Consider the following 21,686-nt stretch of genomic DNA (forward strand, 5'->3'; position numbering starts at 1 on the left):
GAACGGTGCTATGAGTCAGAAAAAGTGAAACGGTGGTGGCAGGCAGAAGGTGGCAGGGAAGTGCTTTGGACCTGTGAAGACTACCCAGGTCCTCAGGGTCTGGAGGAACCGTGGTGGCGGCATCTAGGACTCCAGTGCTGTCCAGCAGGCAGCATCAAACTTATCTTTCTCCTCAGAAATAGATGAACTGTCTATTTTTGCTGAGCGAGATTTAATCATCACCACGCTGTTGGCTCATGACATTTTTAATAGACTGCCCTCCACTGCAGCATCCCCTTAGCAGGGAGGAGAGCACTTTTGCACTTCTGCTCCACCCGGGCTCCCTGACAGGTCCCGTTTGCACCTGCCTGGTGTCACCCAGCAGCTCAGCAGTCTAAAGGTTCAGGGCTGCCTTTTGGTGTGGGGTTCTCTTTTCTTTTGTGGGGGCGTGGGGTTTTTTTTTTGTTTATGTTGGGGGTTTCGTGTGTGTGTGTGTGTGTGTGTGTGTGTGTGTGTGTGTGTGTGTGGTTTTGTGTTGGGGGGTTGTTTTAGTTTTTTTTGTTTGGGGTGGGTTTTTTTGTTTTGTTTTTTGGGATTTTTTTTCAGAGCTGCCCGACCTGATGTCATTTCCCTCTTGCAAACACCCCGGCTGGGCTGCGTCTGAGATATGTCACAGGGAGTGGGAGGAGGAGGAGGGGGAGCCAGCGAGTGCGTGCAGTGTCCCAGGACCCTGTTTACTTAGCATTCCCAGCTGAGGAAGCCCTGGTTTAAATAGGATCGGAGGAGCGGGCTGCCCGCAGCAGATGAAGAAATGGTTGCTGTGGGGCTTTAAATTCCTGCCTTCCCATGTGCTGGCGTGGAGGATGAGCCTGCAGAATGCCTTTCCTCCTGGGTCTCAGACAGGTAACCAACCGGCTGAAGTGCGGTGGGAGCTGCTTGCTCAGGTGGAGGATGTGACCGATTAGTTTTATTTTTATTTCCCCCGCCTCTAAGGATATGATTTCTGACTTTCCCAAAACGGAACTGTACAATCAAGACTTCCCCACCCGTGGCGTGTGATCGGAGAGCACGGTTGTGCGAGAGACGCTTTTTATTAGCAAGGAAGGACCAAAACTGTGAGCCAGGGATAGAAACTTCCTTATTGTTGTTGGAGGCTTTGAGCAGGGAGGCTCTCTGTGTCGTTGGGTTTTAGGGTGCTTTCCACTGTCCTTAAAATGGAATTTCGTTTGCATTTCTTAAAAACATGCCAGACTTTGAACTGTTTTCTTGTACAGGCATTATTTCATATGTAAAGCTGTGGATTTAAAAAAAAAAAAAAAAAAAAAAAAAAAAAAAAAAAAAAAAAAAAAAGGTAGAGGTATATACGTGTGTGTGTGTGTTTCATCTCTAACAAAAGTCACCCAATGGAAAATGGCAACATGCTGTGACCCACAGCTTGGTGATTTTTTTAAATTGTTTTGCGAGAGTTTGAGCTTGAACAAGAAACTTGGGATAATTTAATAGCTGTTAATATCGAGTGGAATGAGAAATGGTAGCAACTGCCCAGCTGCTCTCTGCTGGAGGAGGTGCCAACTATGTGTTCCTAGGCTGGGGAGAGCAAACCCTTTTTTTGGTTTGGGAGGCACGTCTGTAGGAGAATCTGACTGTAAACTCTTTCCAGCACTGCTGTGATCTGTAACCCACAATAAAAAAATACTGAATTATATCAGAGTGCTGCTTGCAGTTTCTAATTTAGAATTAAGAAGTCGAGATTGGACCGTAACACGCTTTAAACTACCTACTTTCAGTTGTTTATCAGCGCTAAAAGGCTTCGACGCTCTGCTGAGTAAACAGTGCTGTCTCTTTTTCCTTATCAGTTCAGTTTTGGTGAAACGCAGCTCTCTCCCCACCCCCACAACTCCCCATCCGAAAAGAGTTTTACATAAGAAACTACCTCTAGCACAATGACCTTCTGTGATTGGTGCAATAGCTATAAATAATAGTTCACTTGTTAGCGCTCAGGGGTAAGAGACTTGCCTTAAAAACTAGAAACTGAACCAGAGGGGGAAATTCAGGCACAAAGGCTGACTGGCTTTAGGTAACTCTCAAATTGCAGTGAGATGTCGCTGCTGCAAATGCTGAGATTGCTTGAGACTCACAGATGTGTTTTTCTCTAAAGTTCCTCTTTAAATAATTAATTTTGTTTTAGAGATGTGTTCAGTGCAGCTGGGGTGCTGCATAAGGTGTAAAAGTAGAAGTTAGGTGTAATTTGGCTTTATTTGCTGAAACAGTGAACATCTGGTTGTCTCAGTGGCTGAATGGTAGTTTTTTCTCTGCTGGTAACTTTTCGGCATCAATAGAGGCATTTACAGGAAGCAGGAAGAAAAGGTGTTGCCTCAAGAACACAAGAGCAAAGTTGACTATTTTTATCTGCTGATAAAGGATATAGTGGGAAAGAGCTGCTTGAACTTTTCTTAGTTTTAATAATTTTTAGTCTTAAAAAAAGAATAAGTATTTGTGAGTGGGTCCTGCATGCAAATATTGTTCAGAAATTTCTTTTTCTAAGGGTTATTACTGAGCAGTGCTCTTTAATTGAAAGTAGGGGAGGAATTCAGGAACATCTCATCACCTCCACTGTGTCTTGGTTTTTACTTGGTATATTCAGACTGTAAACACTTGGCTGGCTGGAATGCCCTTTGTTGTTCTCACTCATCTCAAGGGATGCTGATCCTGGGCTGCAGTCTCAGGGAACAGGTGCTGAGTGAGGTGACCTCCCATGAGCTGTGTGATGAGGATGGAAGGATCACAGTGAGACCTTTGGCTCCCAGGACCAGCACCCCTTCCTCTGAACCCCTGGACTGCACTGAACAGCTGCTTTCCCTGGATCTGCCTTCATTTCTTCTTTGGGAGCCAGCAGCATTGTAGCATTGCAGATGGACTGCCAAACACCTGGTAAAAGTAAGGTGTCTGATTAATTTGGGGTTTTTTATTGTTGCAGTGGGATGATATTTAAATGCCTAAAAAGCTAGGTCAGCACTATCTGACATCAGTACAATGTGGGTGTTTAAAGCTCCCATCCAAGGAAACATGATTGTAGGGGATCTCTGCTTTTAGTTTTGAGTATTTCCTCCTAAAGCTGGAGGTGGTAGCTCGAACACATTCATCTAGTTCACTGCAGAAATGAAAAAGGAAAAAAAAGAAGTAGTTGGATTCTGAACACTTTCAGTTTTAATTTTAACTACTTGAGGCTTTCAGGATGGTCTTCTGTTTGGTAGTTTAGACCAACAAAATGCAAGATGACCTCCTCAAAGCTGTAATTTCCTAGATGTCTAGAAGTGTGTATCTTTAATATGAGAGGGCTGAGGACTGCAGCTGGGCTTCTAGCAAGGGGTGAGGAAGTAAACATATGGTGCTTAAAACACTAATGTGTAGTTGTTAGAATCTGAAATTGAAACTTGCAGTAAACAAAAATGAAACCAGCTCTTATTGAAATATATCAAAGTGTCCGTGATCTGTGAAAGAGTAGTGTTCCTTTAAAGATAGTTGGAATATTTCTCCAGGATAAACGGATGCAGCAAACCACTTTGTTCCTCAGATAAAGGTTAATAAAACCTTGGAGGTTCTGCATCTGCTGGGGATGAGGATGGGTCTGCTGTGGCTGATTAATCATGGTGATCTAAATATATTTCTCCTGATGCTGGCATTAGTGAAGCAATAAATGTTGTGGATTAGAATTCCATTTTTGGGGATCTTTATTGTGCCTGAGACAGCTCAGAGGCATCATTCCTCCCCAATTTATTATATTTCTAAAGTGTTTGCATATTTGCACTTACTACACTTTTTTCCCCCCAGATTCTGCAAAACAAAATTTGTGGTGGGTGACTTAAGAATAAGCATCCAGACTTGATTTATTTCCTGGCCTCAGCTGTCTGTCATAAGGCAGGCTTACAGGAATCTATCCCCTGTTGTGCTGGCAGGGCCTGGCACATGAGGTTCCAGTAACTCCCAGCAGTCAAAGCCACTTTCATCTGCGGCAGTCTTACGTGTTTTTGTTAAATTGAACCCACCAAAGGCATGACACTTGCTCACATGGTGGATTTTTGCTTTTATGTTCCGAAGGACTCACAGGTGTAATGTTTGTGAAGGCAGGAGATGTCTGGAGGCTTTGGTGCAGGCTCAGCCACACTGATGTCTGTGGGTCCTGAGCTGCCCTGATGATCCAGGGCTCCCCAGCAGTTCTGCCTGTCCTTGCTGTGATCCCACCTGCTGTCCTTCTCTGAAAGGATCTGCTGAGTTTCTGTTTAAGATTAACTTTTATTAGGAACTGGGGGACTGCCGGCAAACCAGGAATTGTAGTAAAACCTGTGGCAAGATTGGGCATTCCAGCCTAGTATTTTCAGTAGCAGTTTTAACTTACTACCACTTGAGTGCCTTATCAGACAAAGATCATTGTCTTTGGTAGTTCTGTGTTTGCATTCTCATGAGCTGTTGCTGATGCACTTCGCTAACCAACACTAGTGATAGTCTGATATGTGAGATTGAGTAACAGCCAAGTGGGAACTAGTAAATAGTGGATATCAAATAGTTGTTTCTGATATATTTAATATACTGACAAACTTCCATTCTGTTACTCAGAATGCTTAAAGAATATAGGTGGTTCAAATACTGACTGTGAGTTACTCAAAATACTTCAGTGCATTTTTCTGAGGATAGTGTCACTTGCTTAAATCCATCCTGCTTGTTATGGGTGTGGCTAGGTACTGAGAGCAAGGGACTGCTGCCTGCGATTAATGAGATTAGTGAAATAACTAGGTCAGGATTTTGATTTGTTATTAAATAGATGCTTATTACCAAAGTCCCTATGAGAGCTGTGAAACCAGAAGGTCTGGAGTGGTCACACGTTGAGTCCAAGTCCTGTTACAACCAGTTGTGTCTTGCCCTTCAGCAGATGCCATTTTGGCAGTCTCCGTTCATCCTGTTGCTGGGCTTTTCTCTGAGTCCCTCTGTCTGTATGCCTCTTATTCAGGCCTTTACTCACTCCTGTCATCCTGTTGTTATTCTCCATCTCTTCCTGTTAAAATAATAGTTTGCTGCATTGTGCAAACTATTGCAAACACACTTGACAAATGCTGTAGTGAAATTTGGAGAAATTAGGGAATTAGAATGGGTAAAAAAACCGTGGGTATACTAGGAGATAGGAATGGCCTATAAACTGCTGTACGTAAATGCAAGTCACATTTCCAAGTGTTTCCCAGGGTATTACCAAGGTTAGGATGAATGGATACTCTGCCAGTTTGAATGACACATTGAGGCTGTAGAAAGGCTCTCATATTTAGGGTAATGGAGTTTGGATTTCTGTGGAAAGAAGAGACAGAGCAAAAAGCTAAAATGATTATTAGATTTCGTGATACTGGCCACTGCTGGTTTTGGTTACCTGATTAATGTCAACTGAGGAGTCAACTTTTGTAGGTTGTTGGCTGCCAACTATGCACTTCTGAGTGTGGGCTGTGATGTTTGTTGCTGCAGTTGCACATATTAATTTTCAGCTTGGAAAAGAGCCACGCTAGCCTGGAATTTGCTCATCTTCATCTTTCTCCCTTCTGACTTAGCAACAGTATGTGCCCAGGTTAACTGCTGACTTTTGAGAGTAGAAAAGAGAGAAGTGCCTTGATCCTTTTATTGTGATGGAACTCCACTGTCAGTCAGTTATTTCCCTTCATTTCCAACATTGGCTTCAGATGCAGTAAATCCTAACAGATTTACAGCTATTAAAACCAACCATTTACTACTGAGAACCTTTACAAATGTAGGGTGAGGAGGTCTGTTCCATCTTTCCTTGCAGCTCAGTCAATCTTCAGACCTTCATGAATGCCTCTTGTCTTGATTGTGCCCCAGATTTTGACCTTTAATTTGTCACATAGACCTCCAGTAAAGGTCTAATAGTTAACTGGAAGGTGAAGAGAAGAATTGGCTTTTTTCCTTGGCACTGACGTTACTGTTTGCTGTGGCTTCAGATACATACAGCACTGCCTTGAGTTCTCTTATATCTACTGCTGCTGGATATTTTAAGGATTATTTGTAAAGGCACTTGACAGCAAAAGTGGACTACTGGCAGAGTTGCAGAGTTGCCAGTATGGTTGTAGGTTTATCACAAATGCCAAATATCAACAAGAAAATAAGTGAAAAAAATAATCTTATTCGCCGTTACTTTATAAAGTTTATGACATGACAACTAATCCAAAATGCCCCATCTTAATATGAAAAGACTCTAATGCACCAGGTAAGGTCTTCCCAGCTCAACCAATTTGATGACAAAGAGCCTGTACCACATATTACAGATTGTTTCTGTTGGACTGGACTGGGAGGGAACACAGGCTCCACATCTGCAGAGTGTTCTCCCAAATGCTCTGTCTTTTTGTGTGTCAGGAACTGAGTGATTCCATTTTCTCAGACCAGCTCTTAGGATGGTACCAGGAGGCAGTGATGCAACAGTGCAGCCTAGGGTACATGCTGATTTACAGGACAGAGTGAATCCCCTGAAACTAGCTGGGACTCTCTTAGGCTTTGCAGGTGGGAGATAATGGATGGCATGTTCTGGCTTCTTAGTTGTGAAACAAGACTATTCTGCTCTAATGGAGCTAAATCCTCTTTGAGGGCAGACCCATGTAGATCCTGCTTAGTAATCCTGCCTGGAGGCATCAGTTAGCTGAACAAAGGCTGGTGGGAAGGGATGTGCTTGCTTGCCTGGACAACAAGAAAAGGAGACTCTCCTTAGGCAGGGAAGCCCACTCTGGAATGTTATAGCCACTGGCTATTGGGGAATAAAGTGCTTTTGGAAAGAAACCCTCCCTCTTCCTTGTTTTCCTAAGGCTACATTCAAAATATTCCAAAACTCTTCTGTAAGAGTTCAGTAAAAACTCCATGCTGGTAAGAATGACTAAAAATTACCATTGCAAGTGCTGTTTGCAGTGGAAATTAAAAACAAAGGCAGGTCAATAAAATATGAGTGCTCCAACTTTGCTTCTGTGAGCGTTTTTTCCACCTTTTTTTTTTCCTTATCTATAAAATTACTCTTTCAGCTTTGTGCCTTGTCTCTGGCTCTTAGTGTGAAAAAGGGAATAGTACACTTTCATAGCACAAGCACTTGGGATATTGTTTCCAGGAGACATTTAGACTCTAGATAACTGTATTGCTGATATATCTTAAGTAGTTAGTTTGGCAGCCTATTGCACAAAGAATGCATGGGAGAAGGAACTAGAAATAATAAAATACTCTGGTATGAAAAGTGCAGCCTGAGATTTAAATAGAAAGTGAAGTCAGATCAAAGAGGTTGGAAGTAGGTAGAAATACCCTAACAAAGAGTGTCATGGTCTCTGTCATGGCCAGGGTGGCTCTATGTAACCTGTTCCTTGACTTGCAGAAAAGGAGCAAACTGTACAGTGGCTCAGCTTTTCACAGAAAAGAGGAAAGAGGAAAGGAGACTAAAACATTGTTCCAAAGGAGTCACCTGTAAAAAATCCCAAAGCAATGCTCTCGCTGTGCCAGAATCTTTCCCTAGTAGACTTCTATTTGTGAAGTTCTGTTGCCTTTACCTTCTATCTCTTTCCCCGTGCCAGGCTGTGTAAGCCAGTGTTAAGAGGTAGTCATGCTCTGAGCAGTAGTAGGACCATGTGACCTGCTGGGATCCTTTGCAAACCAAATTATTCCTTGATTTTGTGAAACTGCTTGGAGACATGGGTGGCAGTTCTGGGTCTGACATGCAGCCCCCAAGTCTGACAGGTCCATGTTCCCTAAAGCCTGTTGGTGGCAGGGCTATCAGAGAGCTGCAGAAAGGCTCCAAAATGAGCTGCTTGGACTTTGAGGAGCTAGTGGTCAGCACTGCAAGGACTTCAGAATCCTTGCTGTTCTGAACTGTGGGAGCTGAAAGCCAACTGTGGGATTATTTGAAGGTACAAGCACATGTGCATTAGCAGGGAAGAGCATTTGTCTTGGTCAGTGTATAAAGAAGCTCTGGACAGTAAGATTTAAACTCTGCTCTAGATGGGAAGCAGGATGTTGCCTGAGACTTGATCTCCAGGAAGGACCTGCAGAACACCATCCTAGCTGCTCAGGATCCTCTGTTGAAATGTACTAACACATGGTGGCCAGCTGGGCTAACAAGGAGCAGCCCTGCACATAAGCATGTGTGGAAAAGTAATTTGAAATATAATGAGGTTGGCAAGAGGGACTCAGTAAGTTCAAATAAAAGGACAGTGTGATGAAAGTCTCTGAAATCAGGAGTGCTGCAAGTTTTTAAGTGGGAAAAGTGTAGTTGAAGATGTTATGAGTGCTGCTGCCCAAAGACACTGATTTGTTCCTTATTGCTGCTCTTTGAAGCAGGCAGCACTGAATGGATGAAATTTTTGGGGAGTAAACCAGAAGTGGTCAAGGATGGATCAAGTGTGGTGATGCAGAGAAGATAATAAAATGGTGCTGTGAGGCTCTGCTTTTTCACCAGCTCCATGTGATTCATTTGCTGGTTCAACAGGTCACATTGATCTTCATGTGTCACAACCACAAACCTCAGCTAGTCATTCTCGGACTTGAGCATTATCAACAGGATTGTAATTTTGCAATGGCATCTTAGTTTCTCGATTCTCTTCATATGAGAGCCAAAATCTGTGCTGTTCATCACTTATATTAGCTCTGCAAAGCCAAGAAAAATGAGGAAAAATGTAAATAAATTAATAATGAGCAGATAATAGATGTATCCTAGTTCTAGTTCTTTTGCTGGCTAAAATTACTATTTTTGGAATGAATAGAGTGCGTGAAGCAGAAAATGTTGTGCTACATTTGTAATGTTGTGCAACTATTAGGAGACTTGTGCTCAGCAAAGTCTCCTAATAGTTGCCACCAGTTAGAGATGGAAACATGTCCTTACCATAGATGAAAATGGTGTTTCTACTGTTGACATGCCAACATCTCAAGGCACGCCAACACCTCAAGAACCAAATGTTTGCTTTAGCTGCCTGTAGTACTTGGACTGGTCTGTCCAGCAAAATGTTTGTCTCTTCCTGAAAAGTAGAGACAGGTACCCCTCCAACTTATTGCCTCTGTGGGTGAGTTTTAAAAGTGCTTTTTAGAGCCTTTTGTGGAAATAATGATATTCATGGAAGGTAGGAAGGCTTCATTGTATGTCGAGTTGTGTGTGCTGAATTGTGCCCTCACATGATCAAAACCCTTTCAAAAGTTTCTTAGGAGAAAAGAAGCCGCATGGGGCCTTTCCTCATGGGGCCTCAGATGGTAGGAGGTTGTTCTGCTTTTAGAAGTTATGTTGCGTCTGTAATTTGGATGCTTAGGTGAGAGACCTGTGCTGGGAAGGTGTGGCTCTGACAGGGGTGCTATGTGGTGGGGAAGTGCTAGTTCTCCTCCAGGTCTCCAAATACACTGAAAACTTAATGGAGGACTTTCCTGCATTAAAACTGCTGCCTCATGACTTGTTCAATGAGGTGGTTCAACATTTGAAATGCACTTGGTATTTTGCATGTGTGGTGGCTCCATAGAAGTTTGTGACAAGTGTGGCCATGGTGGACTCACATAAAAGAGAAGAACAGTGCAGTTCAGCCAGTGCTGGGATCCACAAATGTGCATCCCTGTCATTTACTTGTGGGGTTTTGTTGGGCTTTAGTGGGTTGATGTTTTCTTATTTGCAAGTTGGTGCTTCCAAAACTATTTTTTTCAACACAGCTTTCAGTATAAGCCTACCCACATTTCAGTTTCCTTAAAAAAATTTCAAGTGAAGGAAAGTGAAAATAAAAACTTTGTTACAGTAGATTTAATTAATATAAGAAACAAATTTTTTTGTTTCTTAAATTCCATAGTGTTCTTTGAACTCCCAGGTTGCTCCACAACCTATTAGAGGATGTACAAACCACAGCCTGTAGAATACTTTTGTTTTCTTGTGTTTTATACTTTTTCCCAGCCATGTTTTCAGACTATCAGGAAAACACAGACTTCTGAGAAGTGGTGTACCATGTGGGGAACTGAGACCTCACAGCCTAGACCTTTTCCATGTTAGGTGTCTTGAGGACCTGCTGGGTGATATGCTACAGCTGATTTGGCTCTGTTTCTGGACTACTTTCTATTCCAGGAAGAAGTTTTACAGGAATGCTGATCTTCCATAAAGCACATGGCTAATTATGAAGAAATCATTTTAGATAGGAATCTTGCAGGAACACATTGTAATTATCACTTTGATCTAAATGAATCCAAGCAGTCTTTTCTCAAATTATGATGTTCCCTTTATGAATGCTTTTCCTCCACTTGGCATTCAGCCCCAGTAATACAGTGATATTGTGTACAATGTGGGACAAATGTCATCTCTTCTTCTAAGAGAATGCCTGGCTCCCAAAATGTGGTAACTTTCAGTGAAAAAGGAGAGGGATAATGAGACAGCAGCACTGACTAGATGCTAAAAGAGTGTAACTCACGGGTTTGGAGTTATGGGGATTTTCTTCTGATTGGTCTTTTGTTTTTTGGTAGTCCATAGATGTCTTTTAACCTCCTTATGTATTTTAGAGTTTCCAAAGACCATAACTTGTACTTTTCAAATGCTTGCAGATCATCAAGTAAAACATTTACAAAAGATATTGACAAAGCATCTTAAAAGTGTGTCTGTTTAATTTTAGGACAAGGAAACCTGCATGGGTGTCAACAATCAAAGTTACATATGTGAAACGGGCCACTGTTGTGGACAATCCCAGTGTTGCAACTACTACTATGAACTCTGGTGTAAGTCCTTCCATTTTGTATGGCTTCCCTTCCTAATCTGCATGGCTCTTGTACCATACTACAGGTCTGGCTTGTGTCCCATGGGGTTTTGTATTCAGCCCTTATTGTGCATTGCCATTGCATTTCACTGCAGCATGATCCAGAGCTGATGTGATATGACAAGGAAATAGGGTTGTCACAGTGGGTGCTTTCTCAGGAGTAATGGGTCATCTTGCCACTGCTGTTTGCTCTTCTCACTGATTAGGGTACTCAAGACATTATACAGGAGTAAGGAAACCAGCTTGAGGGAGAAATGCCATACACACAACACTGGAGCTTGACACACTCAAACAGGGAATTAATTCAGTGTCTTTTATCTATTGGTTTTGTTCTTTGCAAGCACAAGAAGTTTAAATCTGGTATATCTTTTTAAAGATGTCCTTTCAAGGAGCATGGCCAGTGTTCTTATTCTCTTCAGGACTGTTCAGAGTCCTTGTGTAGAGAGAGTCTTGGGTAAATCCTGTGGGTTTGCAGTGGGGGAATGTCATACTGTGAGGATCACACATTGCCCATTGCAGCCCTTCTTATCTCCTTTTTCCCAAAATGTGAGATTTAAAAATAGCAAAGTTTCCTGCAAATGTTTGAGTGACTGTACCTGCCTAGTCCCCTTAGATGGCAGCAGGCAGGTCAAAGCAGGTGGTCAGCAAAACTTGATTAAGATATATGGAAAAATAGGAAGTTGAAAGCATAAGAAAGTGATAAATGCTGAATTTTAAAGGAAAACTTAAGCTTGTTCAGTCTGATGGTATCTTCTTTCTCTAGGAGGAACACAAAAGGTTGAACATTGATGTTGTGCTGTTGTACTGCCCTGAGCCTAGGCTGGGAGGGCATCTCTGCTCCTGGAATTTGGAAATGTGGTGCTCTGAACATTGTACCTCTACATTAGAGACTGGAGATACTTTCTTACCACACCCAATGGTATCTTCTAGTTTTTATGCAACTACAATTTTTACTTAATCCCTCTGTTGTGCCCACGGTTTCACTTTCTCAAAGTAGCTTGTGTGTGGAGATGTGTTATACATACAAAGACTGTCGCTTAACCTGGATCCAAGGACAGGAATAGCTGACACTTCATCCTTCAGTCTAGAAACATGCTTTTACTTCTCAAATTAGCTGGTGAAGTATGGGGGATGTGGTTATAAACTGAACAGGACTCTATAGTAAGCATCTTCAAGATACACTGTGCCCAGACTCCAGTGGCTGCTGTGTCGATACTGATGGCAGGATTTTAATGTATTGCAGACCTTTTACAGCAGACTTATTTTCCAAAATGTCCAAACAGCTCAAGAAACCATTCAGGATAGGGAGTCATGGGCAGCTCCAGGGACCATAGCAGGCTGAGTAACAGACATGACTATACTGGAGCCTTGGAGTGCCTGGGTCAGATAGTGGCAGTCAGAAGCACAGGCAGAACAGATGGCAGGATTTTTTTCAGGCTAGAGGGGGATGCATGGACAGAGCAGAGTGGGGAAGGTCAAACCCAGTTTTGCATTTGTGTGGGTGGGAATATAGAGGAAGATGCCTGTGTGCAAAGGCTTACAGGCTCCTTAGCAAGCAGGATCTAAACTGAGCAGCAGTGTGGAGTGCAGCTGCACAGTGGAGCTGGTGACACGGTCGCCATGTTTCTCCCATGGGCATCTTGAAAGAGAGGCTTAGCTGGATTGCATACAAACAGTCTGGTCCAAGCAATAGCCCCCTGCCATTTTAATGGGATGGTTTAGCTGTCTTTGTGCTCTCAGTATGGCACAGACTTTTATACTTGGCAGTTCCTGGCTGCATCATAAAAGTTCTTGGAAGACAAAACCAGATTTTGTTAGAAGGAGGCAGAATATTAAAGGCTTCTTTTTAGAGCAGACTCGCAGGTCACAGTGAGATCATGGAGTGAACATGTTGGTCACACACACTGCGTGATGGTTCCTCGGGGGAGATAGGTTTCTGTGTGTTCACATTCCTTCTTTCTCCCAGGAAGAGATAGGTTTCTATGTGTTCACATTCCTTCTTTCTCCCAGGAAGCTTTGTGTGCCACACCAATATGAGGGGAGTAATTCAAACATGAGACCTGTTTTCTAGGCTTTTTGCAAATTCAGGCAAACATCCAACACAGATATAAAATCAGTTAATGTTTTGAAAGCTTACTTTGCCATTATGAATGGTAGGAAAAAAGTTTCCTTTGGATGGGAAGGAGTCATAGAGGGAGCATGTCCTTTAAATGTAAACCCATATTCTAGGGCTTGTGAGCTTACCTGCTGCTCAGGAGTTGTGGACTGTCTTTGATAGGTATGTATGCTGAGGCACTCTGAAGGCCTTCAAGGTCAAAAGTGGTGATTGTAAATGTAAGTAGTCTTAATATGAGCCGTGGAGAGCAACAGCTTTACATGCTTGGGAATAGATCAGCTTTTTAAAAGTTAATAATAACTTCTGGTTAATGAGCAGTTAACATAGCAGCACCTTTAAGTATGGCTTCATGGATGTTCTGCTTTGATTTTAACCAGCATATGCATGTACTGAAGTAGCTTTTGAGAAGCTTTTGCTTCTCTTGACCTTCTCAGACCACCAGTGTGTGTTTCAGACTTTTGTGTGCCTGAAAATAGACCGTCTTGCTAGTCCTGTTGAATTAAATCCTGGATTTATCTACCACCACAGCTTTGTGGGAAGAAGAAGCAGAGGAGGGTGGCATTTGAAATGGAAAAGAAAACTAGTCAGTCTTTGCTGGACATGCGTTCTGAAACATGATCCTGTTTTGTGGCCACTTGGAATTTTTCCTGTAAAAAGGACCTTTTTCCCTGTTACAGAATTTGAGGGAAGTTTGTCTTTGAAAATGGCTGATCTCAGCAATTCTAGGCAGCAAGTGAGATTGTGGTAATTTTAAACCAGTCGTTGAGGGTAGTGGAATAGGATGTAAAATCAAGGTATTATTTTGTTAAGGGGTGGAGTGGAGGAATGGAGAATATGATATGCCAAGCAGGTGGACAGCCTATGTTTAAAATTAGATAACAGCCCAGTTCAGATTCCCCACCCACCTCTTATTAAAAAAAATAAATAAAAACAGTGCTGTGTTGCCAAATAATAAAACTATATTCAGATTTATAGATATAGGTCTAATAACTATGTAAAGGTCTAAGCTTGGTAGCTGGTAACCTGGTGAGGCAAAAGCTGTGTTTCATCTTTTTATTTTCTCGGAACATAATAATAAAAAATAAAATGGAAAAATGTACTTTACTGTTGTATTTCCTCACATGCAAAAAGATGTTTGAGTGGTGGATGAGCTGGGTCAGCATTTTCATTGAACAGTTTAATTGAACTCCCCAGAGAACTCATGGTCCCCAAGGGGGAGAATGGCAGCAGACACTGGATTTTGCTTCCTAGTAGTTTTTGTTCAGGTCTCTAGGATGTGTTTGTGATTTGCTGGAGTTTTCCAATGTTGGCCTTTTTCCAGGCCTGACAGGTGCCTTATTGCTTAGACATTCCAAAATACTTTTCAAAATACAGGAGAGAAGGTAATCGAGGAATGCAGTTCCTGCAGGCTAAGGAGTAAGGCTCCAAGGTTCTGGATTTTCCCTGGTTTGAGAGTATAATGTGGACTGAGCACTAAATCCACATCTGCTGACATCCATCCTTGTGTCTCTCCTTTGGAATCATTAAATGATTCCAGAGACTCTAAACACAGCAAGCAAAGCTGTGAAAGTACATTTCATTGTGTGGTTGGAAAAATAGTACACTGTGCTTCAGGAATCATGGAGCATGGAAACAGGCAGCTGCTCACTGCTTGCAGAAAGCCGTAGGATTTAGAAGTTGGAGGACTTAGCTGGTCTTGGGTCATGTAGGTACTGTACAGCAGCCCAGCACTGGTAATGAGTGAGCGTTCAGATATTGCCTGTGCCTGTTTTGTTTCTTTGTCTTTTTTAGCAGTGATACTGAGCCCCTCTATTTTTGAAAGAAAGAAAAGAAGAAAGATCTTGACTGTTTAGGTCCTAGTGGAAGGGTTGTACAGGAAAAAATGTTCTGTTTGCAAGCAGCACAGTCAATGTTTTTGCTGATTTTGAACATTCTGCTCATCTCTGCACGCTTCCCCTTGGAATCGCTAGACAGCTCTTTTCCCAAAAAGCACTCTGCCAGAAAATTCTGGCAAGGATCCGGTTAGTTGCTAAAACTAAAGCAACTGCTGTACCACGTACATATTCCAGGAGGTCAGCTTTATAATAGGAATTCACGTCCAAGAGTTTGCTGCAGTCTCCAAAACACTCAGTCAAACAATGCACCAGTCCCATGTTTTCGTCCTTGCCCCATGTTGTCTTATCCCACATCCTTTTTCAAAGAAGGATTTTTGCTGTTCCTTGCCTTTCACCCAGCCTTCTACGTGGTTGTACTTGCTTCTCTTTCCTAGGTGTCTCAAACTTCCCCTTGGGCTGTTCCTCCTCAGCTGTGCTGCAGCAATAGCCCTGCCATGACAAAGCCTCACCAACAGTATAGGGCAAACAACAGATGTCACAACCACACAGAAACTCTTTATAATAAATAAGGTCACTGAGGGAGTTATTTCCTGATTTACTTGGACTTCCTGTAGCCTAATCCAGACAGCCAAATCATCTTAAGTTTGTTTTGGTCTGGCTCAGTAAAATTCACAGATACAAAGCAGAAGGCAAGTTGTCTGGCATAGCTTGGCTATGCAGATACTGACTTTTGCCCTATGTGGCTGCTTCCACCTGTGCTGTGCTAAACAGCCTGGAAAAGCAAGAGAACTTCCTGGTGTTTTTTCACCCCCTGTCCTACATACCTCCAACCCAGCTTGTCACCAAGTACCTAGATCTCTTGTTCCCAGATGTTCAGGACATGGTCTCAGCTGGATGTTCCACTGTGGTCTTTGTTAGACTATTGTTCCACATTCATTTTACCGACATAGATCTCTTGGGAGGGACTGGACTTAAAAATATGTCAGCTGGAGCATGGGAGCAATTGCCCTTGGAAGGCTCCCTTCTAGGAGAGAGGCATAAAAGCAGTGTCTGCAGATTTACTGCCTCACTTTGACTCTCATTGCACGATGAGCAAAGGACTTTTCTGAAACTTGTGTATTTCCATCTTATCTCGTTGCAGTGGGGGTACCATATATGGTGGACACTATTCTGAAAACTAGAAACCAGTTGCAGTTAACGTGTGTCTCCTTTTGTTACCAGTTTGGGAGCAAGTGAGCAGGAGTTGGACATGTCTTCAGCTTTTTTCTTTTGCCATTGTACTCTACAAATATTCAGTAACTTTTTCCTGCAGTGAGGTCAGGCTGGGACTGCAGTTCCAATGACTTAGACTGTGACTTTCAGTGACAGTTTTATGTTAGTTTTTCTCTTGCTGCTGCTGCTGTGTTTGCCAAACAAGTTTCAACCTGCTCTGGTTCCCTCAAACCAGTTCAAACCACAGTTGCACACAACTTTGTGCCGGCACAAGAAGAGGTGGAGGAAGCAGCAGGAGGTATGGTTGAGACAGGCAGGAGAGAATCGCGTCATTCAGTGGCTTCTTTTATTCCTTCTTAAAATGTTTGTGGGCCTATGACCTGGATCCTTCATCTGGCATTCTTGAGCAGCAGTGTTGGCTCGTACAGGCTCGTGCCTGCAGTGGCAGGAGGTGATGTGACCCCTCTGCCAAAGGACACAACTCAAGTGCATCCAGGTTGTGGTACCAAGTAAATTTCTCTTACCTTTTTTGATTATAGTGTTGGCCCTGTGAAAGACAGTTTTTTTTCCAGCCATGACTGACTGTGAGGCCCCCATTTGGGACATTTATTAGTCAATGAAATTGTCCCACTTCTCCTTCTGTTCAGAACCAGCTCTCATGGAGCCAAAGCTATTACCCAGATGCTTGTCGGGCAGACACAAAGGCACTTTGCAGTATGTTTTGGCTTGCTTTTAGGGGATTTCCTGCCAACAGAGCCGTGGCATTTGCCCAAGTTTACCATGAACTTGAGGGCAAATTTCTCTGTTCATACCCTTGGAACGCTCCAGAAAACATTTTCCATTTTGCACAGGATAAAAGGAGCTTCCCTCAACGGCATTGCTGATGGCAACATCTCAGGCAGCAAATACAGTACAGCATCAAAGCAAACATTGCTCCCTCCTTTTTCATAAGGAGTGCTCTGGTTTTTTAATTATTAAACTGTTTTATTCTTACTTATTTTAAAGTTTGATCAAAACTGTGGTTAGTGTCCTAGAAGGGGTTTTCTTGAAGCATTAAGCATGTTCTTTCACTGCTGGTAGGAAACATCTCTGGTGTGTGATGTGATGGGGCTCCCTTTCGCAAGAATTCTGTAAACGTAGTGGCAGCCTTCTCTTTCTTCAGTATTTCCTCTGGTTCTGAGAGATGGTTTTCACAGGACCTAATTCCATTCCAAGGTCTTTTTGCAGCTTCCATTCTGACTTCCTGAGCTTCCTGCTCATGTCAGTCTTACAGCTCTGAGCTTACAGATTGGTGCTGATTCTTTTACTTTTGTTAAAGGTTTTGGTGCTCTGGCAGGGAAATCTTTTGACAATAATCAACTCTTTGCCTGTGTCTGTTTCACCTTTGCTTCCATCACTGTTCACCTGTAGGCATCACCAGTGAATTTAACAAAAAAATATAGCAGTGTTTCTCAAGACTCAGTTGTTTTTGGGCTGGAGAGTGTTGCAACTTCTGACTCTTCCATGAGCCAAGAGCAAGAATGAAATTGCCTTCAAGTCTAGTGGTCTCCTGGTGCCTGTTTCACTCCAGACTGGTACTTTACTTTTGCTCTGGCTGTCTATCAGAAGTTGTATTTCCAAAGTCACTGTTTGTTTATTGTCTGTCATGTTGTCCTAAGATTGCCACAAGCTTTTGTTCCCAGTGGTCACTGCCAGGTGGCTGTGGGAAATACTCTCAAATCAGACTTAATTTAATGGCAAATTTAGCTCAGAATGTGTCTCCCAGTCATTTTTGCTTTTCCAGTGAGTGCAGCAGTAGCTCAACACAGTGCTGGTGAAGACCAGCTCATATCCATTTGGGAAGAAAAAACATCTTGAAGAGCAAGAGGAGGGCATTTGGCAGTAGTGAAGGCTTCTGGGGACATTGAACACAACCAGAAGCTCAGTTTTACTTGGCTTTTAGAGACTTTTTGATACCAAACTTTAGTTGCCTCCATACATCTTACCCATTTTCAGTACAAGGCAGAATTGGTACCTGTTTTTACCCTGAAGGAGGTGTTAGTGTATGCTGCTGCTGTGCTTGGCCCCTGAGTTTCCTGCTCATGTTGTGTTGTCTTTGGGTGAATTTGCAGTTCCCCTCCTGCCAAATGAGCTGCTGGCTGCACGGGCCAATGGTCTGCTCGGCTTACCTCCCTGCTGTTGGTTTGAAGCCAAGCCTCACCAGGTGTACAAATGCACAGCTCAGTCATGAACATCTTCACTGTTCACTCTATACTTTTATACATAATATTTACAATTGCACTTGGCCTTGGAGCATAGCTTTATTCCAAATAAATGACCATACTATATCTTTTCTAGGCTTTTGCAATTTTCTGTTCTGCAGCCAAAACTGCAGCTGTGCCCAAACTCCTGGCAAGGGAGTGTTGTAGAGCCTTTTTTGGAGGCCCTGAACTCCCAGCATGGTACTGGGCTAGCAACCAGAGCTGCACCCAGTCCCTCTACGAGCACTGGCACCTCTGCCCAAGTGCCTCAGCTCCCATGGGTGTCCCATGCTATTGCCTCCCTTGCACTGGGGGCTTTCCAGCCCTGTGGTGCAGATGTGCTGTTGGGTGCCAGGGTGGGGACGCAGCCATTAGAGAGGATGCCAGAAGTCAGGCCAGCAACTGCTCTGGTGGGCTACTGATCTGCTGTGATCATCCAGGCAAGTCCTCCAGGCTCGTGCTGAGTCCTCCATCCAGGCTCATGCTGAGTCAGGGGTTGAGTAATTCCTAGAAGCTCTAGGAAGTGTCAGCAGTTAATGAAACCAGGCAATAATGTGGTATTAGTGGGTTCTTTTTCTGGAAGTTCTCATGAAAAACAAAAGATCTCATCTGCTCAGATTTGCAAGCATGCACAGACCCTTTGCAGGAGAATGAAGGTGTTGTTCCTGGCACCGAGGCCAAATTGCAATGCAATAAATTATGGTGTATTTACTTGAATGCCACCTGCGGTTTCAGTAGGCTCCAACATTAATTTATTATCCTAAGCTGTTGTATGTTGTTGCTGCGTGTTAACAGAATTGCCACACCTCTTCACAGGAATGGCTGAGCTTACTCTGACCCCTACTCTGAGCTTGTGCATCAGTTTGTGTGCAAAGCATTTGGGACTTTTGTTTGGAATGGGTAGAGAAGTTTTCTAAAGAAATACTTTTTTAATCTTCTGGATGCAGGCTTGGGTGGGAGCAGTTATTCCCTGCAGAAATATTTGGCTGCTGCAGCTGAGATTGCTTAACAGTGGCAGTTCTCCAGGACATCTTAACTAATTAAGTGCTGCTTGCTACCATTGTATCTAGACTCCTTGGGAAAGGACTTGATCAAATGTGTTAAAAAGCATCTGTTTTCATAACTGTAGCTAAAATCCCTGGATAGCTGGGTGTAATTTTCCATTGTTACTGAACTCATGATCATGGACTGCTCTTTGAAAATAAGGAGTACTTAGAAGATGAACTGCAGGCCTGCCTCAGTGCATGGTGGCATGCTGTGCCAATGACCTGGTTTTGATGAGTGTATTCTTGCTTCCTCAGCAAGCAAGAGCCAAGGGACCTTCTCTTGCTGAGAAATAAAGTGGATTTATTGGTGAGAGTCTTCAAACTGTGAGACAGTTGAAGTATTGCATTTGTGTACCAAGATTTTGGTAGTGATATAGGCTACAGAAATTGTTGGTGATGTTTGGCTTTGGAGTGAAGGGTGGACTGGATCAATCCTTTTAGTTTATATTAAAAGGCTTTTTTTAGAAACACGAGGGTATTCAGAGGTCAATGGCCACATTGTCATTTTGGTTTGGGAAGTGTAGAGAGCATCTTGAGTACTTTGTCCTTTGCTTCTCTGAAGTGAAGATCACAGTCTCTTCTCTGGTCAGTGTGGTACAGCTGAGCAGGCTGGCCAGAGAAACTACCCAGGAACCTTCATTACCAGCCAAGAAAAAAAAAGGGGGTGGGGGAATATGTAACACCTTCATTTGATGGCAGGTTTTGATAAGTTTGGTGGTAAAGCAGGTTCCAGTTGATTAGGGAAATAGATTGCACAAGGCAGGAGAGAGATTTCAGTTTGCTGTGCCAAAATACATGAAGAATTTGGGTTACGACACAGGGAGGTGAAAGTCCCCACTCAAAATGCTCAGAGACACGATATGGCACATCCAGTTCCCCTACAAACAGCCCAGTGCAGGTCTCTGAGATGGATGATACAATTGCCCTTTGTCCTGAGCCAGAGCAGTACTCCTTTCATTCTTCAAATTCTTAAACTGTTCACCTTTCCCCACCTAGCTCTTAGCAGAGAAAACACAGCAAACACAGCAGGGGATGCTGAAAACATCAAGGGATTGTAAAGGCATGACTAGAGATTTTTAGTGGAGAGAGAACAGCAGTTAGATACCACAGGATAGACTGGCCAACCTGAAAATGGTTTGTGGCATTAGGAATCTCCATTTTGACTGCTTGGGAATAGTGAAGAGTGGCAGAGGTGTTACAGAAAGGAAAACACTGCTGTGATTTCTAGTGAGAAGTGGCTGCCAAGCCTATGTGTTTCTAAAGGAAAAGTTCTCCCAGTATCTTTAGATGCAAAAACTGAGGTTAAAAAAGACAGAGCTTACAGACACTGGGGGTAGGTCAAGCTACAGGCTGCAGTTGCAGGAAACAAAAGCCTAATCTGGAGTGAATGTTCCAGTTTTTTGAAGTGTGTCTCGGAAACATTTTGTAGTGCATTCAAGTGAGAAATTTGTGGAAAGGGAGAGTTATTCCACATGTTGGAGGGCGTGGGTAAAATTCAGGAAGTGGTGTTTTAAAATTCCCTTTTAAGGAGCAGTGTACATACGGTACAGCAGTGCACAGAAACCGGCCATGACCACAAACAGAGCAGAAGTTGGGTTTCTTGAGGATTCAGAGAGGGAGGCTAGTTTAATTTAATTTTGGATAATTTAAGACATTGAATACAAAAATAAGTTTTAAAAATATTTTGAGACATTTATGAAAAAAGAGCATGTTTTTGTTAAACATAACAATGAAGGATTTGGGCTGGAAATTAAAGAGCAGTGCAAACAAAAGCAAAACATAGTGCTTGGGGTTTTTCTCTTCTTCTGTGGTCAATCTGCAGAGTGTCTTTTGTGTCTTGATTGTTATTTTCAAACCAGAGTGACTGTGGGAGGCATGCTCAATGCTATTCACGGCTCTGCTCATTTCTGGCTAGAAGAAATGGTAACCAAAGGGTAGGAGCAATGGAGAGCGGAGCCCTGTCTCCATATTTGGTTCTTCTCCAGGCTTGTACCTATTGAACACGATCCACATTCTACCAAAGTGGGTTCAGAGTTATCCATTTCTGGCGAGGCTGTTGGAGTCACTGTGTCCCACACAGGCAGGAAGGTCAGTGTTGAAGCCTCCTGACCTACACATATTTCTGCCTTTAGAACAGTGCAGGTTCAGATCCAGGCTTTCAGATGATCTTCCCCATTGGCTTCTTGGGGTTTCCTGCATTTGGATGCATCTCTCACACAATGGCTAACACTGACTCTCCTCTGCTGCAGGGTTTTGGCTGGTGTGGACCATCATCATCATCCTCAGCTGCTGCTGTGTTTGCCATCACCGCCGCACCAAGCACCGCCTGCAGGCACAGCAGCGGCAGCACGAGATCAACCTGATCGCGTACCGGGAGGCCCATAACTACTCAGCCCTGCCCTTCTATTTCCGTATGTACTCACACTGCCCTGCCTGGACACCTGGGGAGCGCGGCAGCAGCCAGGTCCCCG

At 43.1% G+C, this 21,686-nt stretch overlaps 1 protein-coding gene across 8 annotated transcripts in view; it reads left to right on the forward strand.

The window, feature by feature from the left end:
• The window catches only part of WBP1L (WW domain binding protein 1 like), a 59,178-nt gene that overhangs the window by 33,829 nt on the left and 3,663 nt on the right, over positions 1-21,686 (forward strand). For 5 of the 8 annotated variants that reach the window (XM_018910648.3, XM_030241362.2, XM_050976233.1 and 2 more), the window contains 2 exons: positions 10,626-10,728; positions 21,465-21,626. In XM_018910648.3, the coding sequence (XP_018766193.1) occupies positions 10,626-10,728; positions 21,465-21,626 (265 nt within the window). Of the gene's footprint in view, positions 1-614; positions 883-2,677; positions 2,917-10,625; positions 10,729-21,464; positions 21,627-21,686 lie in introns of those variants that run through there. The other 3 variants (XM_018910650.3, XM_009087217.4, XM_018910649.3) reach the window with 3 other exon arrangements.

The sequence above is a fragment of the Serinus canaria genome, chromosome 6 (genome assembly GCF_022539315.1).
Source record: "Serinus canaria isolate serCan28SL12 chromosome 6, serCan2020, whole genome shotgun sequence".
NCBI classification, from domain to species: domain Eukaryota; kingdom Metazoa; phylum Chordata; class Aves; order Passeriformes; family Fringillidae; genus Serinus; species Serinus canaria.